We start from the raw sequence: 20,494 nt of genomic DNA, 5'->3' as shown, positions 1-20,494 counted from the left end.
AAGGATCTACCACCGAGCTAAGGGAGTCGTAACCACGGGCTATGTCTCTTCTCTCCACCCAGTCACAGGAATCAGAATTGTCAGGAAGAGACAATGGGGACGGAAGTCCGTGGCTTGGATATTATCCCCACTGCTGGCCTATGCCATAGAAATGAATGTGTGATTCCTTCACACACAGTTAACTGGTGTGTCACCTATGGGAGCTATGAGGAGACAGCTGCTGACTGGTAGTTCAAGTTTAAAGTGTGGCTTTGGGTGAGACCCTTCATCTTTCTGAGTTTGTTTTTCCTAATCTGCGGGGTGGACAAGATTCATGCAGGGTAGAAGGAGATAGGCACATCTGGCGTTAGGAGCTGTTAAGTGTCTCCCCGTAGCTGTCACTGGGACCGTCCGTTTCCTTTCTTATCACCAGGATGAAACACCTGTCAGAAACGACTCAAGTGAGGAACGGTCCATTTGGGCTTGACGTCTCGGAGGGTTTCTTGGTCCTGTGCGCTTGGGCAGAGCATCACGGCAATGGAAGTGCGTGACTGAGACGTATGTAACCTGTGAGCTTCTCCACCTCCCTGGACAGGAAGCAGAGACTACAGACATCAGGAAGGGGGGAGGAAGACCCGAGGATCTGCTTGCAGTGACCTCTTTTTATTCAGGTTCCCCGAGGGTTTCCACGACGTCTCCAAACAGCACTACTAGCAGGGGACAAACCCTTTGGGGGGGGGGTCACATCACATGCGAACTATAACAACTGAGCTGAAACCTCATGGTGATTTAGGGAAAACAGGATATAATTGGAAATGTATACAGATTCCAAGTTTCCCTTGGGGATGGGGGTTGAGGGGGGATGGCAACATTGTGCCCGCATTCCTACGTGGTAACAATTGTCTGGGCTGAATGCAGAAGGTATGTGGCAGAAATGGTCCCTGCAGTCCCCACTGCTCCCACAAAGGACATGCTTTGAGACCCTACAAGTGTCCTATAGAAGGTTGATGAGGCACATCCAAGTCTCAACAATGATTTATTTTTACTTTTGCGTTTTCAAAGGAACTCAGTCTCTTCCAAAGCCGTGGGCCAGCAACTTGCTAGATACAGCAAGGGGTCCAGGAGCATGTGGGCCACTGGCTTCAGGAGCTCATCAGCTCCAGAACTGGCTCATTAACAGCTAAGGCCACGGTATTTTCCATTGCCAGTGTTTTGTCTTGGAAGAACAATGTGCCGTTAACGCCACACTACAAACTTCAGAATCCTGTGGATTTTTTAGAAGATAACGAACAGGAATTTCTGAAGAGGGTTTTATTCCAGAGCTTGGAACGCTGTGAGTCTAGTAATATGATTGGGAAGTTGGCCTGCGGGGACTGGTGCTGGCGAGAATGAATGAATGACTGACAGCTGTAATTGATTGGCACCGGTGAAGATGCCAGGGGTACAACTTTGCCGGGGCAGGCTGACTATCTCCTGCCAATGTCTGCTTGGGTATTGCTGGGAAGGCAGGGGGTGAGCAATCAGAGAAGCCTTTTAATGATCTGTTGACAGAAAGAAGTTAAGAAATGATTCTAATGGGCAGAGCAAGGAAGCCAGGGAGGGCAGAGGATGAGGGATGGGGGAGGGAAAGACAGATGAGGGAGAACAAGATGAAAAAGAGAAGGAGCAGAAAGAAGCAGGGTGAAAATAAAAACTTGGAGTATATCTCTAGGGACAAGATAAGGTTTGATGCTGTAACAAATGGCCCAGTGTCTCAAAGCCTCCAAACAACAAGTGTTTACTTCTCCCTCATGATAAGCATCCATTAAAGGTTAGCAGAGGCCGCCATCCAACACAGCCTGTCTGGGGCTACCACCATCAGGGAGCACTGGAAGGTAAACTGTGCCATGTCTTAGTATTGCTCAGAAGCGATACTTTTCATACTTTTCGCTTCTATGTATCTTTGTATTGGAAACCAAAGGCACCTGGGAGAACAGCCAGAATGCCTGGATATCTTTCTCTCTGATGATCCTACCTCTGAGAAGATCTACTATCCCTGGGAGTCTTTGGGTTACAAGGAATAAAAAGTGAAACTTGGGCTACTTAAATAAACAGAAATTTTGACTCCCTCAACCCAAAGTCCAGAGCAGTCTTCAAGCAAAGCTCAGTGCAAAGGGTCAAAGCATCTAAGATCGGGTCCCCTTCCATGTCTCAGCTCTGTTCTCTTCCGCTGGAGCTTCCTTCTCCACTGTCACAGTCCCGAGATCCAAGCTCAGTGGGGTGCAACAACAATATTGCAGGCCTGGATTTCCGCCGGCCAGACTCTGTATGTATGTATGTATGTATGTATGTATGTATGTATGTATGTATGGAGGGTTGGCTATGCTCAGTCACTTGCACCTTGGACCCGGAAGTGAATTAACAGCATCCAAAGTATATGGATCCAGGGGAGGAGAGAGGTGTGTCCAGGGAGAAAATCAGGGTCTAAGATGGAGTCTGAGCATTTATTTAAAAAGAAAACCAAACAAAGGAAATGCCCTGTATCCACTACTCTGACCTGGTGGGTTTTTTTTTTCTATGTGTTGCTCTGTAGCTATATTTTAGGGGCTGCCAATGAAAGCCAGAGTGGCAGGCTGCACGTTCTACTTCTTTCGGCGGGATCAGTGATTCTTCAGTCATTATATGCCTATCAGGAAACCGTCTCTGGGGGCTACTGAGAGCCATTTAATGGTTTAGGCTGGGAAATTATACGAACATGTGAATTTAAGATATCTTTGAAACAGAAGAAGAGAAACTTCCATTTAGGGCTTAGCACCGCTGCTCTCGGGTCCCCCTCCTCGTTTTAGCAGCCTACGGTTCAGAAATGCAGAAGGTTTCTCTTCATACACCTGGCCAAAATGATGGGTCCCACCATCCATGAGCTACAAGGAAAGCTTGGAAGGTGAGCCTCTTGCAAAGGGACATGGAGTTATAATAGCTGGTTTGGACATACATAATTTATTCTCTGGGGCTGGGTGTCTGGTCGCCCCAAACAAAATGAGGCATCCCTTAGAAAAGAGGGAGCCCGGAGGCAGTTGGTGAGGGACTAACAGCCCTGCTGGGCCAAGTCGGGGCTCATTGCAAGCTCTCTCAGGGGAGGTCTGGGCTCTCCACTTCTATTTGTTCCTTAACAGGTTGTGACAATCACCTTGAGTCCTCCCAGCAGCCCTACGAGGCAGCGAGTGGCGCATCGAGTTTAAGATGCCCCCTGAAGCCATGTGTGGTGGGGTACACCTGTCCTTCTAGCACTCAGGAGGCTGAACAGGAGGCTCATGAGTCCAAGGTCGGCTTGGGCTTCAACATCAAGACCCTGCCTTGGAAAAAGAAATATTCTTAACACTATGACTGTGTCCCATTCTGTGGGTGAAAAAAACTGAGTGTCAGGACACCCAAGGTTGCACTAGTTCCTTTTCCTGTGACTGTGGCAAAATACAAGACAAATCAACCAAGGACGTGTTTATCTGGGCCCACAGTTTGAGGCAGAGGAAACCAGCCTGGGGAAAAACGAGTGTTTAAGCAATGTAACTCCAACACGATGTACTGGGAGAAGCCCTGAGACTTAGACCTGCGTTGGAACCTGGGACCAAGTGAGTAAACCACTTCAAATGACAGACAGAAGTGCTTTTGAAGCTCGGTCTTCTTGGAGCTTGGGTTTTTGCTACTCTGGTGTTGCACACTCTTCTACAGCTCCCCTGCTGGCCTGGAGACAGAAATAATTAAGAGGCTAATGCTCGGTCCATGGTGAGAGGGCTTGGAGGAGACAAGGAAAGAGGGTGCACTTTAGGGTGGGGCTCTGCAAGGCAACCCCCCTTTGTACATCCCCCTCCTCTCACCAAATTGGTGATAATCATTGCTTGCTTCCAGATTCAGAAAATGTCAAGCTTACTAAGTTCCTTTTTCTGCTTTCTTCCAGTCTGAGAGTCAGGAAAAAAACAAGCTCGTTCTCAAAGTGGCCTGCCACTCTCTCCTGGATCTGTCCCCATGCAGAGAATGACAGTAAGACATCCTCAGACTCTTGGTCTCCTTTCAGGATACCCCTCCAGTGGAGCGTTCATCTATTCGTCTGTAAATGGGGCCAATAATTCAGCAGGGTTTGCCGCTGTCCTTCTGCCATCTTCTGCCGTAATAATTGGCATGTATGAAGTGCTTAATAAGGTAGCCATTATTACTGCTAACAAGATAATTGTTTAGGTAACATCTTCACTCTTGAACAGTGCAATTAGCAGCTTTCGGTAAAAGAATGGGTGTTGGAACTCTTGTGTGTTTTGTATTTAACCCTCAGGGCAGACTTGGGACTCATGACTTAGACATGTCAGAAGATGAAAAGATTTGACTGAATTCAAGAAGTTATGGATAGTCATTTCCTCCCACTCTGAAGATTGCTAGTGACAGACAGATAAGGAGCTAGACAGACAGGTAGTAAATTGTGAAAAAAACTAAACGTACGCCTCCTGTTTGAAGTTCCGAGTGCTATTTTAGAAAAAGAAAGAAAGAACAGCTCTGCAGCCTCAAGCCCCTGCTTGTGTGACAGAAGTTCACGGTGTCACCTCTGGGAGTTTCCACTATTCAGCTGTTTGGCGCATGAGTGATTGATGTAATTAAAGTTATTGGTAAAGAAAGAGTCAGTTACCAAGGGACGCATGAGTCAGCAGGCAGTTTAAGTAATGAAATAACGTTGTAAGGAGTATTTCTTAAAGTACACGTCTCATTTTGCTTTAAACTTGAGACATCTTAAACATGGTAGGTCAGCAAAAAAGATGCGAGGTGGCGAAGAGTAAGAAGACAGACTACACAGTCTGAGGAGGTCTCAATCACTGGTGACACTAAAAAGCCACCCCTGTTGGGTAGTCATGATCCCAGCGAGCATTTGTTACAAGGCTTGTATGCCTTGTCTCACTTACCATCACACACACACACACACACACACACACACACACACACACACACACACACTCTTACTGATGAAGATACTGATGTTCAGAGGGTCAAAGGAACTCACCCCAAACCCCATAGCTGGTGAGTAGTCCACGTGGAGGAGGAGACCAGATAAGCAAAAATACTGTGTGGCCTCCTCCCACAGGTCCAGGTTCTGGGTCTTTCTGTCTTCACCTTTGGCCATTTTTCCTGGATCAAACAACAGCGGGTTGCTGCCAGGACTTGAACACACATCAGTCTGACTCTTGAGTTCATTCTGAGTTCAGGAGCACATTCTTTGGGAAAGAGAACACACTGGCCTGGGTTCTATGAAGTTGTCTTCATTTCCATCGATCTGTGCTGAGTACCCAGGGCAGCAAGCTACGGGCTCTGCTTTAGTGCTGCAGTGACCACTGAGTAAGGAAACCATAAGGAGGACCTGCTTTAGATCCCACCAGAGAACAAGGCTCAGGCTAGAGCATAGCAAGAACACGGACAGAAGTCGCTTAAAAGGACTTGAGGGTGAATTTGAAGGAGGTATGGGGAAAGATCCATGTGTTTCTACTGGAGGCTGAGTGTGGATGAAAGAAGGAGAAAGAGTAGATCTGAAGGTGGGAATGGTAGCTCCTGTTGGGAACATTTTGGAGTTGCATGTGGTTGTTTGAGCTGAAGATGTATGTTCAGGAGTTGGGTGTGTGACTTGGAGCAAGAGGGTTCTGCACGCCTAGCCAGGTGTGGCAGTAACACCATTAGAAGACATGACTTACCTACAGGCTAGGTAGTGCAAGATGTACCTGGTCACCCATGCAGGGAGAGAGGAGGGAGGGAGGGAGGGAGGGAGGGAGGGAGGGAGAATGGGGTAAAGGCATTGACTTAAGTGACATTACACTTTGTTACCCTTTGTCCTTCATTGGAGAACACTAATTGTCTGAGTTAGGGTTTCTATTGCACCATGACCACGGCAACTCTTATAAAGGAGAACATTTAATTGGGGTTGTTTTACAGTTCAACGATTTAGTCCATTACTATCATGGCAGGAAGCATGGTGGCATGCAGGCAGACATGATGCTGGAGAGGTTGCTGAGAGTTCTACACCTGGATTCTCAGGCGGCAGGAAGTGAAGGCCACACTGGGTGTACTTGAGCATTTGAGACCTCAGAGCCCATCCTAGTGACACACTTCCTCCAACAAGACCACACCTCCTAATAATACCACTTCCTATGGGCCTATGGGAGCCATTTTTATTCAAGCCACCACACTAATCAAGGTCCCTTTGTCCTGTAGTGGTTGCCTTACTTGTGAGCAGTTAAATATAGGGATCATGGGGATCCTGGCAGGCAGACCCTCTTGAAAGCAGATGGCTGTCATCCATTTGGATCCACCCTGGGGTCCCCAGAACCACCAACCCCACTACTTCCATACGTTTCGCTCTGAGGTGGATATCTAGCTCCTATCCTTCCCTCCACCCTTTGCTGTAAAAGGCAAAAGAAGCCAAGGCCTTTCACCTCTAAAGGTTCCAGACAGCAGAACAGAATGACATCATAGACCAAAGGAGTAGGAGGGGCTCACGCTCCTCATAAGCAGGTCAAGGTTCTTCTGTCTGGTCTTGGATGCCCAGAGGCTTATTCTGGGATGAGGTTGGGAGTCCTCTCAGGGGCTGGAGAGATGGCTCTGCAGTTAAGAGCATTGGCTGCTCTTCTGGAGGCCCTGGTACAATTCCTTGCACTCACATGGGGCTCATAGTCTGGAACTCCAGCTCCTGAGGATCCAAAGCTTTTTGGGGACTCCATGGGCAACGGGGATGTGAGTGGTGCACAGGTAGGGGTGCAATCAAAACATTTGTACACACTAAAAAGAATCTGAAAGAAAACGCTCAGGAAGGAAAGAAAAGAAAATGAAAGAAAAATAGAAAAGGAGGGAAAGATGGAGTTCTCAGTCAGAAGGCTGGCAAGAGACAGAGGCAGCGGGTAATGAGGTTCTGCCACCGAATCTTCACCTCTCTCTCAAATCCTCAGTTTCCACACCTGTCAAAGGAGCTGGTACTCCTTCCCAAAGTGCGGTGACAACATGCCTGCTGGGCTGATGAAGCAGCAGGCCTGGAGCCCAAGCTCTTCAGAAGGCCAAGGCAGGAGGATCTTGAACCCAGGAATTCCAGATCAGCTTAAACAAAAGAGGCAGCCCTGTCTCAAGATGAAAGAGAAGAGAACACACACATACACACACACACACAGAGAGAGAGAGAGAAAGAGAGAGAGAGAGAGAGAGAGAGAGAGAGAGAGAGAGAGAGAGAGATGCACACAAGCCAAACATCAACAAGAAGCGCACGTATCATAAGATGATTTCGTGCATTCCCAAAAGATACCTACATGCCTTTAAGGACAACATCCAAAGTAGGAGAAATAGGAACTGATGGAGACCCCGAAAGACACTAGCTTCCTTAAAATTCAAGGAGGGAACAAGTTCACCTAGATTCTTTTCCTGTCATTATCATCTGCACCTATCACGGTAGCCATAAAAACATCTGCGTCTAAATTAGTACATGGTACGAAATTTGAAGCAATTGAGTATATAAACACCAGTCCCGACGGAGAGTGGTCCATGACTTAGATCTGGAGCCAGCTTTGAGGAGACTTGAGCCAAGCAGGGACTGTCATTGCACTCTGCAGCACTTCCTCAGGTGGTCTTTCTTCTTACCTGTACCTTTGCCAAACTGGAAGGAAGGGAATTAGAAAGATCAAATAAAAAGGGGAAAGGGAGAGAGGAAATAGAACATAGCATCCATCTCTCTCTGCTTCCTGATCTTCACTGATGTGAGCAAGCAGCCTCACAGCCCTACACCCACAGCCCACTGACACTCCTGGTGTCACACCTTCCCCTCCCTGATTATATTATTATATCTCTGCAAACCAACAAGTAAAAATAAATCCTTTGAAAGAAAAGAAGAAAGACTATAGAGAGGAAAAATAAGTCCATCCACCAAAATGAAGCAAGCCTATGAATTATCTGCCACACTCTTCGTGAGAGCAAAGGGGTTTTAGTTATTCAAATGAGCCCTTTTCTCTGAGCAGCTATGAGTCAACTCATGGGAACCATAAATTGGTCCTCGGCTGCCAGTGTCTGCCGCTGCAAACATGAGTATTTGGAAAGAGCCTCTCACCACCACCACAGGGTCTGGATTTAGATACTCAATACAAATACAGGACAAGCAAAACAAATAACAAGAACTCTTGCGGTTTGGATCTAAAAGGAAAAGTCTTAGGAACAACTGGGTGATGAGTCTGATGTCAAACCGTCAGCTGGGAAGGTGCTTGGAACATTTTGGAAGCATGAAGGCATTTAGAATTTAGGGCCAATAGAATCTACTTGAAAGATGTTGAGACATTGTTCCTAAGGGCCTGTGGGTTCCCTTGGGGACAAAGACCTGATAATTTACAGAATAAAACAAATCCCCAAGCTGGCGACCATATATACAAGCCAGAAGTCAGAAGAGGCAGTCAAGATGAGATGTCAAAACAAGAAATGCAAAACAAATGCCCTGCAAGACTGGTGACTCACAGCCTGCCCCAACCCAAACCTTCGTTCGGCACGATTCCCTCTGTAGGATGATGGGCAAAGGAATATTAACTTTTGCTTCTGCTGTGTGAGAAAATTGTAGGCAGAGAGAGGATATTTCAGACTGGAGACGTGAGCATATGTTATCAGATAGCAATTACCCAGGGCAGACGACGACTTAGCAGGGAAACAGCCGCGGTCCCTCCTTGTTGCTGAGTCTCTGAGCGAGATGGCGCATTCTGGCTTTTCCCTCATCTGTACTTCACACACGAAGTGTTGAGGAAGCAGCCCTCCACCAGCAGCGTTTGAGGAAGGCTAAGATGTTTCCAGGCCCAGCCTAAAAATATCTCCCTTGACAGCCTGTCACAGTGTCTGGGATTCCGCCATTATAAATTCATTCCTCTCTGTTAAGGCATTTTGTTTCTGAGAGTTCTCTGTTAAAATACAGATATCCTGAAGAACTTAGCTTGAGTGAGGCAGGGCAGAACTCCAGCCGGGAATTAGGAGACCTGGATTTGGTATGTGCCCCTGCCTAGGACTTCACTTCGTGAGCTCGGGGCAAGTCTTTCTCTTTCCCCAGACCTCAGCTTCTTGGGGCTGGAGGGAGGGGCGTAAACAAAAGGCAAGCTCTGATCACAACATGCTAACATCTGGGGCTTTGGGAGAGGAAGTGTCCACTTTGGAATCGTCCATGGGCACAGGCATCATATCCTGGGCGTTTGAGCATTTTTGTCACGGGCTTCCTGACACATCCATGAAAGCCGTTTGCTCCAGCAGCGTGGGTGCCATGTCAAAGAATATCTGGCTTTCTTCTATCTGAAAAAAGGGGATTTCTTTGCTTCCTGGGGGAGAAGACTTTACTTTCTTGCCAGCTCTAGCTACCACACTGGTTCTAGGTGTGTTCTTCCCTCAGGATTCTCTGTTGGCCTCTTGTTCTATTTCAAACTATCCTCCCAGAAGCTCAGCTCATACACTGGGAGGCTCATAAATATGAGTTAGGTACTCAGAACACCGCATTATCTGTCTTTCATCACCAACGCCGAAGATCTCATAGGACCTACAAGGCCCCATGTAAATTGTTGACCCTGGCCTTCTCCTGCAAAGGTCTCCCTCAAATCTGCCCCCCTCTGGAAGGTTTACAATTATTTTTCTATTCTTTGTGCTTAGAACTCTTCTTTCCCCCAAGTTTCTGCTTGGCAGGCTCCCAGCATCCTTCCAGTTTCTTGTCACATGACCACCTCCAAAGGAGCTCACTGGGCTCCCTCAAGAAAAGAACCCATCCCTTACCCTCTTCATTTGACCTATAACCCTCCTCAAACAGTGTGTGAAGGTCATCGTGGCTCACTTGTTGAGCTACTGTCTGGCCCTCTGAAGTAAAAGTGGGTAGAGCCTTGTTTTGCTCATGCTACATGTTTAGCCCACCATAGATTCTCAGTTAGCAGTAGGCACAGGAAGGACAGAAGAGGTGAGGACCTACATTAACAAGGAGACCATGGTAAGAACATCCTGAAGAGGTCAATGCCAAGGTCTTTCCTGCCTTCTCTTCCAAGAGAGTGTGCATCTTGGAAGCAAGGGTAGAATTGATTGGAAGTCTGGGAGAGACCGTGTGAATGGGTGCGAGGAAGGTAAGGTAAAGCATTGAATTCTGAAGAAAGAATCCAGATAAACTTAGAAGCTGTAGAGGCTGCAGATTCTTGATTGAGACCAAAGGGAGTAGCCCATAGGTCCTTCTAGTTGTGTTTCAAACTGCAGGTGCCTGTGGATGAAGGGCTGCCTGGTCAAGGATGCAGGGAGCTTCCAAAACAGCCCAGAGTAGTGAAGTAGACACAGGCAGTTCCTGTCGATTTGCCCAGATCAACCCAGCAGATCACTGGTGGGGCTAACTGCCTTCCTAGGCTCCCCCAAATTTTCCCTTCAAGCTCCTGCCCATGTTCCTGGCCAGAGGAAGTGTGCCAAGGAGGAGCAGCCATTCAGGCAGAATCCTGCATCTCCCTCCTCTGCCTTCATCCCAGGCCGGAGCTAGTGTCTGCCGGGAAACCGTGAGTCTCTAAGAGAGCATACCTTAATAGCTATACTGAAGGGTACCATGTGCCATGCACCGTATCTCTCTCTGCCCACACACACACCCGCGGGTGTCTCAGTCCCTTTTCACAGCAGAGAGCATCGGGTTGGGACTGGTTATTGAAACTAGCCAAGAGCTCTTAAGGAAGACAACTCTGAGCTATCCCCGCCCAAGAAGCTATCCAGTAGTGGTGATATATCCGGGATACAGTCCATGCTCACAACTCCAAGTTATCTTAGGCTCCACAGTCACTTAGGAGTTCCAGAGGCTTCTGCCTACCTGTGTCCTCCTGCATCAGGCCCAGCGCTATCCCAGGCTTGAGCATCCTGCCCGCAGGGGGCGATGGCGGGCAGCTAGAACCCATTCTCCTCTTCCAAGAACCTCCGGATTCCATCCCCACTTCTGAATCTGGTGTCCAGGACCGCCCACAGGAAGCATTCTGGGTGAAAGCGAAGCAACGCATCTAAAACTGGGCAAGTGGGAAAACCCTTGTAGGCCCTGGAACCCGGAGGCTGAATCCCAGCTGGGTTGAGCGCCTCCGTCAGGCTCCGGATGTGCACGCAAGCTCTGAGCCCTTGTTTGATGAACAGCGGCCAATAAATTCATTAATCATCATTTTATGCCTCATCAAGCCCCCTCCAGGCCCCTCCATGGGAGTTACACAAATTAGCTCTTGAAAAGACAGTAATTTCAGTTTAGCGAGGTAAATGCTCGGCGCACACAGCTCTCCTGACAAGCCCCATCCATCAGCTCGTTGGGACCCAGCGTGTAAGCGACATCGGTGCTCCCCAGCCCAGCCCCTAAAAGCCCTCCTTTCCTGTCCAGCCCAGCTTCTGGGAGCTGGGTCTACTGGGAGAGCGTCTCAGCCCAGGGCGCCCCTCTCCTCTCCTTTACACCCACTCTCATCAACCCGCATCTTTCAGTTCAGAAGAGAAACTTTCCCCAGAAACCAGAAGCCCGATTTGAGAAGCACAGGAGGATCTACTGGCTCTAAAGGTGCCAACTGCTGTCTCAAGGAGGAAAGAGTCAGGCAGTCCTTTTCCTCCGGATTCTGAAACACCTTGAAACTGTTGTGTATTGAGTGCAAACAGTATTTGAGGGGAAGAGGAGTTAATCCAGGGATTCCAGGCGATTCTAAAAGCAAATTCAGGCTCCAAGAGAAGGCCCTGGAAGGACAGAAAAGGGGTCCTTCCTTGTTGAGGACGGTGCCACCTGACTCTGAAGGCAGGAGAAGTAGGTTCTCCCCACCCACCGGCATCCACACCCCGGGTTCTTTTCCCTCTACACCCTCCACCTAAAGTGGAAGAGGTCCTTGGGGAAAAAAGGAGTTTCTACCTAATGCGCTTAGTTGCTGTGACCCAAGCACTGGGATTGGCAAAAAAAAGCGGGGGGTGGAGGGGTGGGGGGCAAACTGAGGTGGAGACCGACCGACCGACCGACCGACGAGGACCCGATATTTGCAAAGGAGACAACAGCCTCTGGCCTTCTCGTCTTCCCAGCTAGGTCTCATAGAGGGTCCTAGGGGGAACACCACCAGGCTTGGAGGACCTGCGGAAAGGAAGGCGATGAGGTGGCACAGGCCTCGCAGCGCGGGTCTGTCTGTGCACCACCACGGTGAAGAGCTGCAGAGCTGAGCAACGCGCGGCTCCTTCATTAGCTTCCCCTCCACGCGGCGCTGCATGCCTCGGAAAATAAGTTAGCAAACGGGGAGCCGTTTATCTCTTTTATCTTGGGGCCTGATCCAATTAAATAAGTGCACATTTACATTTGCATCCATCAGGCGGGAGCGCTGAGAGCCTGGGGTTTGCTCGGAGCAAATAAAAGCAGATTTCAGTGGGAAAGTGACGTCTGGGCGCGCGGGACTCGTTCCGGCGTCAGAAACTAGCGCTGCCGGGCGAGCAGCCTTGGGGAATCCAGAGTTGGGGGGGGGACTGCAGCCCAAGAGAGGCGGAAGACCCAGAGCAGCCCCGTGGAGAAGGCCGGGCAGAGTTGCAGACCTGCCCCTGAAGGCGTTCTCTTGTTAGGCCACAATGCTGGCCTGCCCACTGTCGGTGGCTCAGGTTTGTATTTATAGCGAAAACGAAAAGGAGAGCGGGTCTAACCTGGCCACAGAGGTAGATATGCAGGGTGGGCCTAGGGACCGTGGCAAAGCTTTGGCTAGCGAAAAGGGCAGATGGCAAGGTCTGATTCGGGTCCGATTTCTGTCCAGTTCAATGGTCGAGAGGCAAAAAACGCTCAGAGCCTGTTCGAGGGTACTCCCTACTCTCCTCCTCATCACCCACCCTATTGCACTTCTGCACCTTAAACGCTAGCCACGGTGAGCTCTGCAAGAGCTTTGCCACTCTGACGCCATTAAAGATACTGTTAAGAGGGTTAGAAGCAAAGCAAAGGGGAAATAATCCTTCCCTAATTTTGTAAGGTCCAAGCGCAGGCCAAAACTGTATTGCCGGGTTAGTGGCCTGGTAGGCTCCTCCCGAACTGGCAAACCACAAATTAAACAAGACTTTGTGGCGCGAGAGCGTGGAAGGATCGAAAAGAAGCAGAAACGGGGTACACGTGAAACGAAGAGGACCATGATCGATCATATTCGCGCTGATTTCCCCACCTGCAGGCTATTTGGATGCCCATACTTCTCAATTGCCTGCTGTCTGACTTTTGAAACAGTGAGTTAGTTAGGACGAGAATCGGCAGAGTTAAATCCGCAGAGTTAAAGTTGGTTTAACCACGGCCTGCTACCCAAATTGCCAGTGCTAACTAGGTCATAGAGTCCAGAGCCTAGGCAACTTGGAAGCATCTTGAGGTCGCCCAGCTGAAGTGCAGAGCCAGGGCTGGGCAGTCAGTGAATGTGGGCCTGGCCAGCTTTGGCCCAGCTCCTTCTCACTGCGAACCCCGTGGCTCTGGGGACCAGTAGGCGGCGCCCTTCCTAACCTGCAAGCCACGGGCTCCTCTTGAGAGTTCAATTCTGTTCCTTTCACTTTGGGCGCTTTGAATTGACCTGCCCCTAGCTTCTATCAGCTCAGCGTGCTTCTTGGGGGTGGGGAGGCAGGTGAACTGGGACGCCTGGCTTGGGCCCAAGACACACGCACGACCCTCCTTCCCCGTCTTCCTTTGAGCCCCAAGATTTGGGTTGTAAATGGCAATGAGTTGTCTGAAAGTGTTTACCACGTAAAAAGCCTCACAGAGGCTCTTCACCCGGACTGGGAACCACTTTTTCCAGGACCTAACACCGGACTTCTGGGAGCAGGACCCCCCTTTTGCTACCACTCAAGGCCCTGACATTCGCCCTCGAGATTTCACCGGGCTGTTTCTTCTTTGACTACTAAATCTCATAAACTGATTTAACCTGCACAAAGGGCTAAGGGAAGGAACGATGCCTCAGGAGACTGACTGCAGAGACCCCAAGAGTAGTTCCAGGAGGCTAGGGATTCGGCTTCTTTTAGTCCCTAAGTGTCCAAGGGGGGTGTCCGAAACTGGCCCAGCCAGGCGCAGGTGGTTAACACCAGCAACAAATCAGCTCTGAGGCATTTTAGAGGTGTTTCAGGCACCGTCTCTCGCGTCTTGCGTCTTTCGTGTCCGGATCCAAGCCTGCAAACAAACCATAATCCCGGCACTGACAAGGAAACCCCTAGTGCCCAAGCCTCTAAGATACATCGCCTCCTAGACCGCTCCAGAAAAGTCAAAATGGAGGTTCAGGGTCACGGGACACACAACTACTGGGATTAAACGCAGGTGTTATTTTCTACATGTCTTAAACTCAGATCTGTCCGGCAGGCTACCTCCAAATTAGAAAATCTCTAGACACCAGAAAAACCGCAGACCACCGAAACCTAGTTCTGTAAGAAAGAAAACCTCGGCTTCCTTGGAAGTGTGTGTAGTAGTTGAAGTACGCAAAGAAAACCACAGACTGAAGACGCCAACCTCAGGAGAGGGGCACGCAGGGCACAGCGACTCCGGCAACAGCTGGCCAGGCTGGGTGCTTGCATTGCCCAGCCCTGAACCTCCGCTTGAGCCCCTGGATGCGGAGAAAGGGCGCTCGCTCCACGGCGGGCGCAGTTCCCGTTCCCAGGCAGTCCGGCGGGTATGCGGCTGGAGACCCAACCTTCGCCCGCGGAACAGGGAGGACGAGCCACGTCATTTGCATATTCCCAGGAACACAAGGGGCTCTGTAATTTTCTTTTAAAAATCATTGGGCAGAGTTTAGGACCAGTGCTTCCAAAACCCCGTCGCGTTGACGTGGTCTTTAAACTTTCCCTTAAGAAAAGCGAACTGCCTATTCTTTAGACTTTTCAGAAAAGGGGATGACTCCTGGGGTTGCATAAGCATAGGGGCTGGGGGGGGGGGCTGATTGTGAACTAGGTTGGGGAGAGGGGGCGTGAAGGGAAGGGGGCAGGGCAAGTCATCTCTGGAATGCAATTGTTCAAAAAAATCGTTTATAATTAAAGGGACAAAATAAAATGCGATCGTTTCATGTATGTTTGATTGTTCACACCACTAGCTTTATAATCATTTCCCCTGTGAGAATTTTCTAATTTAAACTCGGATTGTTTTTTTCAATCACTGTTCTTTAAAGCCTCTGACTAATGCGGTTTTCAAACTTGTTTCGATTCGGATAAGCGAAATAAGTCCTGTTGCAGTTTTTTTTTTTTAAAAGAAGCTACAACAGGGTGAAAGTTTGGGGTGTGCTTTAAAACCCGAGTGGGCAAAAGTAATGGATAAGAATTGCAAATGTGTATGTACATTCTGCTTTAGCCTAACCACGCTGCCGTTGTGTGCAAACACGTTCTGTCCCTACGCTCAGTCAAATTAATTCGCCCTCGCTGGGGTATGTTTTTGCTATAACGCACCCCCTCACACACACACACACACACACACCCGCCCCAACGCCACAGAAAATTTCCCATGAAGTAAAAGGGTTGGCGACTCCATATCTCAGGTGCAAAGCGGAGACTCGAACAGGGTAACCAAGACAGAACCCCGGGGTTGGTGGGTGGTGGCGCTGGGTGCTGTCCCTTGCCCGTTTGGTACCGAGATGAATCCCAAGTTTTCACTGAGCTGAAATAAGGCAGACTAAAATGAGAAAAATAAACCCTCAAAAACACTTTTGTAGCAATCTGAGCTGGGAAAAGTGCTAAAGCGATGACAAGCCTCATCAAGTCCACAATGGCCTCTTTATCTACGCAAATGGCCTGGAGCTTTTGAAGCCACTTAACCAAAAAGGAGCCCACGGGGGGGAGGGGCCTCCGACTCCCTTTGGGGGAATCTGTTCGTTGCCGCTGGTGACTGGGATGCTCCCTCTGCCTCCCACCCCTCTTCGGCCCAGGCTCCCATCTCAGACTCTGCAAAATGTAGGCTCGAAATTCAGGACAAGTGTGACACCTACCTGTGAAAGGGGGGAAACGTCGAGGTGCGGGTTTGTGGTCCCTGCCGGGAGGCTGAGCCTGCCTCCACAAGGCCGCAGGCCACCCTCACGATCGCGGATGGAAAAGAGGCTGATTTAATCAAATCCAAAGAAGAGATCAATGCTCAATTTTGAAGAGGGGAGAGGAAACTGTGACTTGGGGAAGCCTTCCCATTTGGCGTTCCCCTAACGCTCCTTGCCCGCATTAGCTAACAGCACCTTTGAAATAGTAATAAGGGCTAAATCCGGCATAAAATCGAACTCATTAGCAAAGTTCACCAGCTGATTGCTTTGCATAAAACACGACACTGATTGGAAGTAATTGGGTTAAGCGATGGCTCTCGGGTGGTGCGCGCCTCTGCCTTGGTTTGCCATCTTTTCTCCCTTCTGGCACACACTTGGGTCTCTCTTCTTGCTCCTCCAGGGTCGAATCTCCCCCCCCCCCCCTCAAGCAGTCCGCTAGGGAGATCCAAATCTGCGTTCCCAGAGTGGGCCGCTTTCCCCGGGTTTGTGGCCTAATCAAGGTCTCCCCAGGCACACTGAGGGTCTGTGGACAGCACCTTTCATTCCCCACTCTGAAAGAAGTTACAGTTGCACCCTTTGACGGAGGCAATTGACAATTTATTGAGGCTTCTGAGAAGTAACGAGTGGCTCTGATTATGTTAAAATCTCCTTTAATTAAATATTTTTGCATTTTACAAAGACCACTGCAGTTTCTTTTACTTTTTAAATCTAAGAGTATAACCTGTTTCCTTTCTGTAATAATACTTTAGCTCATACCCAGAAAAATCAATAGGTGTAAAAAATTAAATTAAACTTGTACTTTTAAACTATGAAACAGTTCGGGGGAACACAAATGTATATATTTATATTACAAAAACATTAAATGCCTGTACAGGTGTCTTGATTTCATAATTTACTTCAAAGATACTGAATTATCAATTTAAATACAAAAATGCTACATTAAATATACAGAATAAGATTTAATACAAATCCTCTTAAGTTTTTTTTTCCTTTCAGTTGGCTAAAACAATTTTTTTCGAGGGTGGAGATGTATACATTTTTATGTCATTCACCTCCATAAACTATAAACTTCTGAATAAGAGGGGTAGTTTATTTTTTTCTTTCTCTTTCTCTCTCTTGGTGATGGAAAAATAACTGCCAAGGCCATGGTTTAAATAAATTAGGAAAGTCCGGGAGTACCGCACCCGAGTTAAATGTCGGACATACCTTTCTTCAATTCATAGGGAGTGTCTTTGCACAGGTCTAGCTGAGACTGGCTCCTCAACATTTTCGGGTCTTTAGCCAAAACGTCCGCTCGATTCAACACCGTCTGGTTTAATCCATTGAAATGAGAGCCAGGACCCGCTGTGGGGCCTGGCCCTGGGCCTGGGTGGCCGTGAAGGTGTCCGAAGGAGCCATAGTTCGTGTAGCCAGGATAGAAGGGCGCGGTGTAGTAGAGAGGCCGGGACAGCACCGTCCCGCCGGGAAAGGGACACTGCGCCGAGGGCGATCGCGCGGGCGCGGGGGCAGGAGAAGCACGGCTGCCTCCAAGGGTTTGCCCGCCCATGGGCCCAGGGCACGGTGGGCACGGAGAACCCTCGCTCCCTCCGCTCCCGTCCTTGACCTTGTCCGAGGAAGTGGCTATCTCTGCCAGAGACCACAGTTTGGGCTTGGCAAGCACGACCGGAGGCGGCGGTGGAGGTGGCGGTGGCGAGTGGATGACTGAGGGCCCGCCCGAACCAGGGGGCAGCTCTCCAGCCGCTGGGTGCGGACCGGGCGCCGGCGCGCCCGCAGGATAGTGAGGACCCGTGTCCTCCGCCAGACGCGCGCTTGCGGGCCCAACTGGGGACGGCCCGCCCGCGCGCGGGGGCCTGGGCAACTCCTCGTGACGACCCTCGGAGGGAGACTCCTTAAAATCCGAGTCGCTGAGGCTGCCTTCCGTCTCCTTGCCGGCGGGGCTGGGCGGCCCTTGCAGCCGTTCGCAGCCCGCAGCCGCCTTCTGGTCTACTCCTCCTGTGGGCGAAACCCAGGCTGTCAGAGGCGTGGAGGCCACGCGGTGGGGTCCCGGTTCCTGCCATCAGAGGCAGGGACCCGTGCGCGCCCCCTCCAGGCCCCCTTTTGCCTTTAAAGTCCCGCGCAACACACCCTTTCCCGTCTCCACCAACCTGCTTCGGGGCTCTCGAGGTCGCCCTTGTCCTCGGGCTTCTGTGGCTCGTCCTCATCATTCTTCTCCAGATCAATGTTCTCCTCCTCCTCCTCGTCCTCGCTGCGGTTCCGTGGCGTCCACGTCATCTTGTTCTCTTTCTTGAGGCGCCGGCGTGCGTTGGCGAACCAGGTGGACACCTGGGTGAGGGTCATCTTGGTGATGATGGCCAGCATGATCTTCTCGCCCTTGGTGGGGTACGGGTTCTTGCGGTGCTCGTTGAGCCAGGCCTTGAGCGTGGCTGTGGCGTCCCGAGTGGCGTTCTTCCGGTATGCGGGGTCCCCATAAGGGTAGGAGCCCAGAGGCGCCGCATAAGGATGATACCCCAAGGAACCAGCCATACCGGGAGTGTGGTCGTAGGGAGAGCCCTGCGGGAGATAGGCAGAGATTAGGTGAGTGGTGGTGGCTGTGGGCTTCACCGCCACCTGAAAGGCTGAAACCCACTTTCTCTCTGTGCCTAGGTCTGCATGCCTGCACGGCCCGCACTCCAGCTTCCCCTGAGGCAGACAGAGCTGGCTGATTCAAACACAAGAGTGACCCCCTCCCCCTCCTCAGAAGGCAGTGGGCCCCTCAATTTCTAAATCTGGTCCTTCAGACCCCTGAGGCTATTCAGGGCTTGGAACACCACCTTGGAGGCCCTCATCTGCTGGGAGACGTCGGTGCCCAGGGCTTAGATCTGGCCTCTGCGGCAGGGCCCACTTAGAGGCCTGAACAGCCTCGGCATAGACTCTGAGCTCTACGGCAGGGCTGTCGCACGTTGGGCGCAAGGCTCTTTCTTTACTCTTCAAACTCTAAGGACAAGCTGAGCTTTAGCTTGCACGCCGACGGTCCAAAAATGCTATCCCTAACCGAAGGCGTTGCGCTTTTCCAGAAAGCATACCCGACCAAAAAAACCCGGATACACCGCAGCTCACTGGACGTTTCAGAATTTAATACTTCTAAATCGGATTGCGAAGATAGGATTACGGATTTGCAACATTTTGGAGGATTAATTAAAGGCGAGGCCAAACTCATTTACATAGATTTTTGCACGCTACTACTGTTCAGAATTCGGTTCGGCTTTTTTTGAGCTACTTTTCTAAAATGACAAAACAAAAAGAAAAAAAAAACATAAAAAGAAATCTGCGGGTTGGTCCAGAGCTTTAAGCCAAATGTTGCTCTTTAATAGCGAAGACCAATTCCCCCCTAAACCCTTCCCTTCTTCAGCTCAGCAATCCCAGCGAGACGCGGCTCTTGCCAGAGCTACTCCGGAGTCCAAGACTCGGGTGAAGGCGAGCAAGACAATCGCTCAAGTTTGCAAGGTCCGCGAAGCTAGGCGAACGAGGTGGCGCCTAGGCCCGTGTCCCTCGCAGCCACGGTCTGCAGGCCTGGCCCCGGCTGCCCGCCCGCCGCACATCCAGCTCACTCACCACGTACGAGAAGGCGGCGGCGGCCGCAGCCGCGGGATCGGCGCCGTACTGGAGGTGCGAGTTGTAGCCCGGCGAGGGAGCCGTGAAGGCAGTGGAGCCTGCGTAGGGCGAGAATGCGGAGCCCGAAGACGAGCGGCCGAGCTCATCCGTGCGGGGCCCCGAAATGACGCTGGTGCTGTATGCGGGGCACGAGTAGAGGGCCAACGAGGCGGACGGCTGGTACAAGTAGCCCTGCGGGTAGGACATGGCCACACACGGGCATGGGGCGCGCCGCGCCGCGGCGGCCAACGAGCCGGGCGGCGCCCTGCGAGGGCGAGCGAGCGGGCACCTGGCCTCTGGTTGCCCCGGGCCGCAGCTCTTCGAGCCCCGGCTCCCGGGCTCCGGCCCGCGGCGCCTCCTGGTTGGCTTCCCGCGCGCCTCCGGCTGCGACCGCCGCGCCCGCTCCTCTGCGCGCCCCGCTTGCCCGGACTAGGCTTTCTCTCCCCCCGCCCCCCCTCGCTCTTTGCACCGGGGGGCTCTGCTTTTGGCTTTGCAAAGGTCCTGCCAAGATGCTAAGTTGGAAATTGAGGATTCTGACGCCTTGTGCGCGCGCGAAGCTCCTCCTTCCCGGGGTGTAGTCGGTGGGGGGACTGGCAGGAGCCTCTGGGCGGCCGCAGCCAACCCGGCCGCCAGGCGCGCCTCGCCCTCTCCCTGTTCCTCCCCGGCTCCTCTCCCGCTCACTGGCGCTCCCCTCGCCCCTCCCTAGCGCCCGCCTCTCCTCCGCCGCCCCCCTCTCCTCCTCAGCCCGGCCTCCCCCTCCTCCCTCCCCGACTCTTCCTCTCTTCTCTTTCTCAGACTCTCGAGCGCCGGCCCCAGGATGACAATCACATCCCAAGCGCGCCGATCGCTTCCAACTTTCCTCTCCTCTGCTAACTCTGGGCGGAGCGGCAATCTCGACGCACGACTGGCCCTGGTCG

General features: G+C 51.0%; 1 protein-coding gene across 1 annotated transcript; it reads right to left on the bottom strand.

The window, feature by feature from the left end:
* Positions 1–16,542: 16,542 nt before the first annotated feature.
* Irx5 (iroquois homeobox 5) lies at positions 16,543–20,206 on the bottom strand. Its single transcript, XM_075976879.1, has 3 exons — positions 19,539–20,206; positions 18,092–18,497; positions 16,543–17,939 (listed from the first exon to the last, which is right to left on the bottom strand). Exons 1-3 carry the CDS (start codon positions 19,782–19,784, stop codon positions 17,137–17,139), a joined length of 1,455 nt encoding a protein of 484 aa, XP_075832994.1. The 5' UTR covers positions 19,785–20,206; the 3' UTR covers positions 16,543–17,136.
* Positions 20,207–20,494: the final 288 nt, after the last annotated feature.

This window comes from Microtus pennsylvanicus, chromosome 6 (assembly GCF_037038515.1).
Source record: "Microtus pennsylvanicus isolate mMicPen1 chromosome 6, mMicPen1.hap1, whole genome shotgun sequence".
Classification (NCBI taxonomy): domain Eukaryota; kingdom Metazoa; phylum Chordata; class Mammalia; order Rodentia; family Cricetidae; genus Microtus; species Microtus pennsylvanicus.
The sequence above is the reverse complement of the archived record's forward strand: the minus strand, read 5'-3'. Positions and strand labels throughout refer to the sequence as shown.

Coding starts and splice junctions, on each gene's coding strand:
- Irx5 (XM_075976879.1), bottom strand. CDS start 19,784: ATGTCCTACCCGCAGGGCTACTTGTACCAGCCGTCCGCCTCGTTGGCC. Junction 18,498..19,538: donor CCGCCGCCTTCTCGTACGTG/GTGAGTGAGCTG, acceptor TATCTCCCGCAG/GGCTCTCCCTACGACCACAC. Junction 17,940..18,091: donor CCTCGAGAGCCCCGAAGCAG/GTTGGTGGAGAC, acceptor TTTCGCCCACAG/GAGGAGTAGACCAGAAGGCG.